This window comes from Centruroides sculpturatus, unplaced genomic scaffold (assembly GCF_000671375.1).
Source record: "Centruroides sculpturatus isolate CEXI.00-Female unplaced genomic scaffold, Cexi_2.0 scaffold664, whole genome shotgun sequence".
NCBI classification, from domain to species: domain Eukaryota; kingdom Metazoa; phylum Arthropoda; class Arachnida; order Scorpiones; family Buthidae; genus Centruroides; species Centruroides sculpturatus.
This window is the reverse complement of record NW_019384885.1, coordinates 103349-113980: the sequence shown is the minus strand read 5'-3', so window position 1 is coordinate 113980 and position 10632 is coordinate 103349. Positions and strand designations below refer to the sequence as shown.

At 33.3% G+C, this 10632-nt stretch overlaps 1 protein-coding gene across 1 annotated transcript in view; it reads left to right on the top strand.

Annotated features, from left to right (window-relative positions):
• The window catches only part of LOC111631102, a 30774-nt gene extending 20689 nt beyond the window's left edge, over nucleotides 1-10085 (top strand). Inside the window, exon 3 of the mRNA XM_023375298.1 lies at nucleotides 6573-10085. Within this exon, the coding sequence (XP_023231066.1) occupies nucleotides 6573-7166 (594 nt within the window). The 3' untranslated portion in view covers nucleotides 7167-10085. The remainder of the gene's footprint in view (nucleotides 1-6572) is intronic.
• The last annotated feature ends 547 nt before the right edge of the window (nucleotides 10086-10632 follow it).

Below are 10632 nucleotides of genomic sequence, written 5' to 3'. Positions count from 1 at the left end.
CACACAAGGATGGCAAATATAAGTTCATAATGGTGTATCAAGATCGTTTAACAAAATTTGTCCAGCTACTACCTTTGAAAACTAAGACAGCTGAAGAAGTAGCATATCACCTTCTTCAAATATTTTTAACATTTGGTGCCCCAGCTATATTGCATTCAGATAATGGGTAGGGAATTCTGTAATCAAGTCATATCCGAACTATGCACTATGTGGAAAGATGTAAGATAGTTCATGGAAAGCCCTGTCATACTCAAAAACAAGGCTCAGTTGAAAGGGCCAGTCAGGATATACAGAATATGTTAACTGCATGGATGAACGATAACGATACAAATAAATGGTCAGATGGTTTGCCCTTTGTACAATTTTCCAAGAACACTACATATCACGAAGGAATATGTCAAAGTCCTTATGAAGCCATGTTTGGCGTTAAACCAAAAAGAGGCATAGCATCATCATCTTTGCCTGGTGAACAAATCGCAAATATTGAAACCGAAGAACAGCTCAAAGAAATTGTTAATACTTTTGAAGGAAATTTGAGCAGTGGCCATAACAAATACCATATTCCAAAGGAGAATATTGAAGAGGAGCTGCAACCCACCACATGTTCATGTCAAGCCCTGACTGAACAACACAAATTTATTTCTATAAAAAGAGCAGCCACAAAAGAGAATCTTCTACTGCAAGCAACGAAAATGTTACAAACTTCAAAAAGAAAATTTCCTCCTGCTCAAATTGGTGATACTGTACGAATACAAGTCCATGATGTCGACTGTGGCTGTATAGATGCCCAAAATGTGTTGGCGGTTGTTGTTGGAATGGAAGACTCCGACTTTTATAAATTAGCGAACAAAAAAGGTACCCTCGAGCAGCTTTATACCCACAATCAGTTCTTAATTTGTAAAGAAATGTTACTTTCTATAGATGAGATTTCTTCTCAAGAAATATCGCTGAGAGAGCAGCTGCAGATAATTTGAAAAGTGGAGGGCAAGGCTATACACGCTGTCAATGCAAAAAGAAGTGTTCCACGAATAAATGCAGTTGTGAAAGCAAGGGACTCTTGTGAAATTCAAAGTCTCATAACAGTTTAAGTTGTTGCAATAAATAATATTGTATAACATTAATCACATACTATATATTGAAGTTTTACTTTTCTGATTAAGAATGTACTGTTCGTTTTAGGTTCAACAGTTTATGTAAATGTGCTGTTACTTAAGCTTTCTCCTATTTTGACATATTAAAAAGTTGCATTTTTGTCTTAACATAATAAAAATATTTTTATTCAACATTTACCATCAGTGCATGCTGAATGTCAACATTTGCCGGTGTAAGTGAGAAATAATGATATTTAGCAAATATTTTGTACATACATGAAACGACTGTGTGAATGCTGACATTCACTGGAGAATCTCAACATTTGTCAGATATTGGTCTTTTACAGTAACATATATACTGTTCAGTAGCTTGCTGTAGAGGATGGTTCTGTAAGGCTTACTCTCCCCAAAGCTGGAACTTAACTGAGAACAATAGCACTGTAAGGAGCAGGTTAAGTTGGGCCAGTATCTCAAAGTGATAACAATATAATATATGTGGCTTAGCTCCCATTCTCCAAGGGATGAATTTAACAGTGGAAAAAGGCTCTTTTGATCAAGGCCCTGAAAGCACCAGACTTGTATGTATACAAGCAGATCAAGAGATAAAGGTAGAATAAAAAGTGGATTGTAAGGATTTTCAATACACATCAGTAAGATTAGAAAGAGTATCACTGTTGAAAGTGATGAGAACATCAAAGAAATGCACTTAGTGGTAACTTTTGCTCTGCTCCAGGAGTAGTGTCAATTTGTATAATGTTGATGGTATCAAGGAAATTCCAGATAGGATGATTATTTGACCACAAAATTAGGATATCATCAATGTATTTGGAATAAATTGTCTCTCATCTCCATTTTTCCTAAATACTTGGAAATACTCAAAATCTACATTGCTGGCCAAATAAAATGCAACACCTGCAATATCTAGAGTCCTACATGGTGTTGCATTTTACTTGGCCAGCAGTATATAAAGCAGTTAATAAAGGGACTGCAATTAACAATAGAGATACAGCACTAATGTCACGTGTGGATAGCATTTTTTGACATTGTCTAGTACAGTATATCTGTTTTTGATTTTGTTACATCATTACTATTTTTAAAAGATCCTTTGTTATATTTTTGATCATTTATGTATCTTAATTTTTATTTTTACTTATTTTTATGTATTATATTTATGTTACTTTTAGTGCCTTTAAGTAATTTATTTTATTTTAAGTACTTTTATGTATTTGTGTTATTCATATGTTAAATATTTACCATTTTTTACATTCAGCAGATGATATGTAATACAAATCAAATCATTCAAACAAATGTATTTTAAATTTTTGTTCCATTTTTCTGTTTAATCTTAAGAATTAGGATGGCCTTTAATTAAACAAGGTTGAAAATGTTAGTTCATTTAACAAATTGTTTTTGTAACTGGATTTAGGTGTTTTTGGAGTTGATTATACTTTGTGCATCCAGTTTTTTTTCAATGATTAATGCAAATGGTAAGCTTAAGCATTGTCATTCAGGGTACAGCCAGATCTGCAGCATGTTTTCTGCATTGATTTCATGGATAATCTCAGCACTGGCTCCTTGACTTTGTGCATTTTTCACATCTAGTGGAGGATCCTCTACTTTTTTGATTATCCTTTTCCCTACCTGTTGTGTTCCCATCAGAAAAGTTATTTTTGGAGGAGGGTGTTGTCCACATCTCTGCTGGAAGTATGCATGAATTTCTTCCATTGTTTTCCTTGTTTTTTCCTTTCCATAAATCCCACAATTAGCAATTATACATTGTTAAATGGTGTAGTTACTTGTATCAGCCATTATTCATGTTCTTTTATCCAAAACAAACAAGAACTGGAACATACAATTAATTTTCTATAGGAGTGATAGAACCTTATATCCATTCTATGGGTATAAGGTCCTATCACTAAGGGAGATAAATTATTTTGCAAACTGTGATTAGTTCTGAATGCAGAAATGCCATTTTACTATGCAATGACCAATTATTGTGAGTGAATGACATCCAATGTTTCCTTGATGGTATATTCATTTCAATTTAATTAATAATCAAAAGAATTTCATAGCTGAATAAAGATGAAATGTCTGATACTGAAAATGAGAAAGAAACTTGATTCAATTTCATTATATAATTAATAATAAAACATTTCTTACAGTTTAAAGCTGTCTTTAATAAATTTTTGAAATACATTGAAGCATTTATTGGGTTTGCTTTTTTGTGATAACTATAATACAGTAGAGCATCGTTTATCCGAATCAATTGGGGACTGGGGTTTTTCGGATAACCGATTATGTACGAAAAAATACATTAACATATCCCATGTTGAAATTTTTCTCCGTTGCGTGTCGCTTCGCATTGAATTTCGTTGATGTTAAGCCTAACGTAAACTTTTTAAAATAATAATCGTGGCTATTGCATTGTTAAAAATTATTTCTTTATTTTTTACAAACAAAATAAATATATCGAAAAATATAAAAACAAAAGAAATTATACTTTAGAAGTTAATCTAGTATCAAAAATGTTCGATTCAGCACGACACACAGTCCTCAGAAAAACACCACACAAAAGTGCCAGTGCTGCCAGCTAAAAAACATACATCAACAAAAAAATATTGGAGTAGCCCAAGATATAGCCAAAGATTGTAGCGCCACACCACTAGCGAAAATTTAAATTTGCCGACTGGAATCCTTTCGGATAACCAACGTTTCGGATAAACGACGCTCTACTGTATTATATAAAAATAGAAATATTTGTCAAATAATCTGCTGTATTATGTTGGGTATCTAATATGGCTACTATTTAATAATTAAATCTTAAGTAATTTTATCTAGAGGTAGGTTATAAATTTATCAAGAGATGGCCATTAGACGCCATCTTTTCGTAAATTTAATAATTATAAATAAATTAATGTTTAATTTTAGAAAGTTCTGGAAAAAAAAATTGGCTGGGAGCATGACTCAAACTCACAACTCCTGCATGCCATTCAGATGCATTGCCAGTTATGCTACCCGTATCTTCATCCAATCCGTTGCCTTCAGAACCATTAATAATTTAGATATAACCATCCTGGTTACTTGCATCGACAACTGGTAGCTGGAGTTAGAGGTTCAAGTCCCACTCTGGGCCAATTCTTTTCTTCCAGAACTTTCTAAAATTAAATATTAATTTATTTATAATTGAAATTAATTTGAAGACATAGTCTGTCCAAAATTGGGAACCACCATTTATTCATTTCTTGTGTTCCAGAATACAAACATTTGACAACCTGACCTTTCTTTTTAGGCTGCTTGGCTGTCAAGTTTAAAAGCATTCCTGTAAAAAACACAGAAAAATATCCAATTAAAATTACAAATTTAAAATTGGAACTGGCTGATCTTACAGACATCTTCATTTTTCTTTCTATCCTTACTACTTATGTCTTCAAATTAATTTTCATAAAATTGCCATCCGACAAAATTCTACAATTTATTTATAATTGTTAAATTTATTAAGAGATAGCACCTAATGTCTACCTGTAGACAAAATTACTAAAATTTAATTATTAAATAGTAGATGTATTATAGCTGGATATAAACTGGCAGATTGTTTGGCCAGACTTCTTTAGAAATTGGGTTATTGGACTAAATTTACAGTCCTTAATTACACTATATTATAAATTGTATACATGGACATAACTTATTAATAGGACTTTATACTGGTGTATTGGTTATCGACACAAAGATGAGTTCATAATCAGAAAAATCAAAAAATTCTTTATTTTATCACCTGTAGTAGTTTCCCTGTAAATATTAATAAGTTATGTCCATGTAGACAATTTGTAATAAACTATAATTTGTGAATTGCATTATATTGAAATCATGTTGTATAAGTACCATGTTATATGAGGGTTACCTATATTTTGTTGTAGTAATATGAAATTTATGTAGTAAAACATGTTATATGAGGGTTACCTATATTTTGTTGTAGTAATATGAAATTTATGTAGTAAAACATGTTTCACAAATCTTACTTGGGAACACAAATCAAAACTATACTTTACTTGAAAGAGACACTGAATTTTTTATAGAGAATCTGACTTTTATCTGAGATATGCTTCAAAATATATTAAATTCATATATTCTGTACCATCCACTTATTTAACATAGACTCATCTGTGCTACTGCACATTGCAGCAGCCTGGCCAAGATTTGCAAAAAAATACTGTATTACAGCTTAGAATCTTCTCATTGTTAAGTATGAAAATTTATTAGAATATTAGATTTATCAAAAATTAAATAAGGAAATATTATATTTAAGGATTATAAATATATCCTGTAGCCATTGATATTAATTATGTTACAGTAGAGCGTTGTTTATCTGAAACGTCGGTTANTTAAATCTTAAGTAATTTTATCTAGAGGTAGGTTATAAATTTATCAAGAGATGGCCATTAGACGCCATCTTTTCGTAAATTTAATAATTATAAATAAATTAATGTTTAATTTTAGAAAGTTCTGGAAAAAAAAATTGGCTGGGAGCATGACTCAAACTCACAACTCCTGCATGCCATTCAGATGCATTGCCAGTTATGCTACCCGTATCTTCATCCAATCCGTTGCCTTCAGAACCATTAATAATTTAGATATAACCATCCTGGTTACTTGCATCGACAACTGGTAGCTGGAGTTAGAGGTTCAAGTCCCACTCTGGGCCAATTCTTTTCTTCCAGAACTTTCTAAAATTAAATATTAATTTATTTATAATTGAAATTAATTTGAAGACATAGTCTGTCCAAAATTGGGAACCACCATTTATTCATTTCTTGTGTTCCAGAATACAAACATTTGACAACCTGACCTTTCTTTTTAGGCTGCTTGGCTGTCAAGTTTAAAAGCATTCCTTTAAAAAACACAGAAAAATATCCAATTAAAATTACAAATTTAAAATTGGAACTGGCTGATCTTACAGACATCTTCATTTTTCTTTCTATCCTTACTACTTATGTCTTCAAATTAATTTTCATAAAATTGCCATCCGACAAAATTCTACAATTTATTTATAATTGTTAAATTTATTAAGAGATAGCACCTAATGTCTACCTGTAGACAAAATTACTAAAATTTAATTATTAAATAGTAGATGTATTATAGCTGGATATAAACTGGCAGATTGTTTGGCCAGACTTCTTTAGAAATTGGGTTATTGGACTAAATTTACAGTCCTTAATTACACTATATTATAAATTGTATACATGGACATAACTTATTAATAGGACTTTATACTGGTGTATTGGTTATCGACACAAAGATGAGTTCATAACCAGAAAAAATCAAAAAATTTTTTATTTTATCACCTGTATTAGTTTTTCCTGTACAATTTATAATGAAATGGGTTATTGGACATTTATATTAAAAAATATTGTTATGCAAAGATTTAATAAAGAACATTTTATTTTTGTACATAGGAGATAAATTATGTACTTTTTATATTTTTAGGATTCATTTGACAAGAAAAACAATTCAGACTTTTTGGATACTGTGAATAAATTGTATGGATTTTTCAAAAGACCAGATTACTATCGGAGAGACAATATTGAAAGAGAACATTACAAACTGGTGTATCATGCTGGTCTAGATAACTACGTAAGGGGTTCTCAACTTGTAGTCACTCTCTCAACATTTCTTACTATGGCTGGTGGAATATATTTAGGAATATCGTATTGGATGGGTGAAAACATAATTTGGTCTACAAGTCTACTAGAGAACAATGTAGAAATAATATTAAGTTTAATCTCATTGGTAATTTTCAATTGGGTTGTATCTTTTGTTTACTTGCGTGTTCCCTATCGAATCTATTATCGACAAGAGACGGACCAGTTTCTGTTTTTATTTTGTTCACTGTTCAATATCTTTAGATATAAAACTGTTTGGTGTCACTCGGGAGAAATGAAAGTGCGTACTGATCCACTTTATCCTTATTTAACTGGGAAATACTGTGTGAAGAACCAGAACTTGATCCTGCACTCCTATAAATTTGTTTCTCCTGCTTATTATAATTTATTACTTGGCATTAAACAATTGGACGATTAACAATATTTATTATTTAATTTCTTTATAATGTTTGAAGATTTACTTCATATTATTTTATAATTAATAAAAATTGACAAATTTTAGTCATTTCAAATATATAATGTTTTTCTTCCACTGTTGTTAAATTATGAGAAGTATCATTATATCTATTTGAAATATATACATAATTTAAAACTGCATTTGAAAAATAATTTTTTTGTAGTTTTGTTAAAGCATCCTTTATTTAAATTTAATTCATTTACTGAAATATCACTATCAGTCCAGTGAATATTAACACCAAGCTAACATGTTTTGAGTTATTAGAGTAGGGATCCCATTATGGCTAACCTAAAGCTTTCATTATTATTTTGACCAACTCCAATTTTTCCCAAAATGACTAAGCTATCATCTAGAGAGATTAATTGGGAAACTAAAGAAATACTTGGTTCTCATAACTATTATGTAAAAAATGCAATAAGATCAAATGTGAAAAGTGACAAGTAGGTCATATTGGAAACAGGGTGCAGTCTAGTGCTCCCCAGTATGGCCCAATTTGTAAATCGTAAAAAACAAATCTGAAAATGACAAAAAGAGTTTTTATTCAATTTTGTTTTAAACTGAAAAATTCTTAGTTCAAATTATTTCCTCAAAAATATTTTAAGATTATTACAAAAACATTTATGATTCTAAAGTCATAATAATACAAAAAGATCAATTAAAATCAGAAATGCATCATAAATTTAAAAAACTAAACAATGTATTTTTCAAAATGTTATTTATGTGTGAAGCGTGGATTTTTCGGATTTGTACGGGCCTCTTAAACATCTAAATTTTCGGTTAAGTAACTTGAAAAAACCCAAGGAATTTAAACTATATCAAATTTCACCGAGTTTGTAACAATGAACTGAGGAAGTTTACAGTTAAGTGTGAAGAATGCACCGTCATCGTCAACAAGAGTCGATGAAGTGTCAGCTCTCGCACGAAAAAGATATAAAAGGGGAGATCACTGGAAGCTCAGGGCGTCCGCACACGGAAGGTATTCTTAGTACTTGTGTTCGTCAATCTCCATGCCAAGGACTGTAATCCTGTTGGAGAAGACACCACACCCTTCCATACAGACGACGTTCGCCAACTCTTCCTTCCACCTAGAGATATTTAGGGGTAGATTTTATAAAAGCGCTCTCTCTCTGAACTAGAAACTAGGGCAGCGACCTAGCTAAGAACGTTGTGGTGGTGTGGAGGACAAAAAAGGATGACAAAGAAGTAACTATAAATTAAACAGGATTTTTATTTAACTTCACTTACGTGGTCCTTTGTACACCTGGTTCGTTTAAACACACTTGATCCCAAACTATAGTACGCACACAAGTTCGAAGCCGTCCGACAAATTCTATATGCTTTCACAGGCATAAGACACGTGCTCGCGACAATGAAAAATTATGGTTTGAGATACTACAACTAACTTAAATCTACCTTAATCTAACTTATATGCTAAGGAAGAAGGGTGAAGAAATTAAGAGATATGAAGAGAAGAGACAAGTATAAAGGACAGATTTGTGAAGGTACCCGGGTAAATTTGGCAGTCTCCGATCTTCTCTATATCGGTATTTGAATCAATTTCCTTCCTCTCGTTTCCGTCTCTTGAGAATTTGAGAGCGTTTTTTGAAGTCTTAATCTGGGTGTCCTTCTAATTTTCATCCGTTCGCAGACAACTTCCAAGCCTTCTCTTTTTGTCCCACTAGGTGACAAACCTTTAGCTTGCTCTTTCATACATCTGTACACCTCAGACGCTGACCCAAAAGTGTCTTGTTCGTTTTACTGATGCCTCAGGGCTTCTTAATGTCCCCTTTGTCTTCTCCCTTTGTCCTTGGACAAAGGTTGTCCTCCACCCACAGAAAAAGAATAGGTTAGAAAGTTCTAGAAACAGACGTTAAAGACAAAGGAATTTAGGAGAAATAAAACTTATATCTACCCCTATTTACAAAGACATGGCGTACCGCCACATATGCCCCCCTTTAGAATCAAGCACCGTGGTGCAACTTGTGATAATCAATCCTCCCCCCTCGCAGGTTATGATGAGGCTGGGGTCTCACATCATTTTTGCCCGCGGTCTTATCTCCTACTTGTTCTATACTATCCCTTCTTGCTTGAGGTGGATGCCCACGATGTGCTGCTGCTCTTGAGCGGATCCATATCGCTATTTGTTCGTCTGCTTCTTCGTCCTCTTCGTCATTCCTTTTTCCATCTATGCTTCCCATTTTTTGGAGGCGACGACTGTTCCTTTTTGGTTCTTTATACATTGGCCGCTTGATCTTTCGGGTTGATTAGTGTACGATTGATGTGCCACAAGACAAGGTGGCTTGGGGGGAGTTGTTACTATTGTGGAGGCGACGGAGGATGCTCCATATGTTATTCTTGTACAGGGGAGAGGACGCCATATGTTCCCAAAAAGCATGCTTCTGGATGATGATGCAGCGTTGTAATTCCGCAGTGGCTTTTTTGGCTTGGATCCAATTATCTTGATTGATGTGTCTGTGGTAGCAATGATAAGCTTTACGCTTGGATGCAAGCGCTCGTTGACAGTCAAGGTTCCACCACGGGGGTTTAGGAGGTCGGTCGCTCAGTCTGTTATTTCTCTGCATGGTGAACAGGTTGTGATATTATTGGACAAGGTCATCGTAGGTCCAGTCATTATGTGCCGCCCAAGCATCCAAGATATTCATGGCTTTTATGCCATTGGTGGTTGCATTCTGGTCAGTCTGTTGACAAGTTTTGGTCTTGTCAGGATTGGGTGTGCGGCAGTCTGGGTTATTATTGTTACGGCAGGGGCGTGCCGTGACATTTGATGATAGGGAAGCTGTATTTCTGTAAGAAGCCGACATCCAGGGGCAATCAGTCAATTACGCATCAGTGATGGTCTAGTGTCCATTCGTATCGTTTATTTGATAAGCCAGTAAAAACCGTAGACTTCTCTAAATGCATTTTTAATATCACAGTTACATTCCAAATTGCTAGCCACGATATAAGGGCTACAATTAAAAATAAAATAAAAACTTACTTGGTGAAATAAAATATGTGGTGGATGTACTGGTACTGTACTGTACATACAAAATATTCTTCAATTATATGAATATACTTTTAAAGAATATTATAATTAAATATAGCTTTGCAAAGAAACGTACATAAAAATATAAAATATTCTTTACTTTTTAAATCTTAAAACAATGCACTTAGTCAAATAGCTCCCTGCGAGTGGCTAATGGATGGAATCGAAGACGGTTGCAGAGTGTGCATACCGCGGACGTCCAAATCCCTAGAGTGCCGATACCGGTCAATGTCAAATACCTCTTTTGTCGCATCATTAGTATATCTCAAAGGACGCGACAGGGCTGTTGTAGATTTTAAACGTTTCTCACCATAGCTGTAAAAATCTAAATATGTTAAACTTAATAGTCATTTGTTTTCTAACTAATTCGTTTTAGGACCA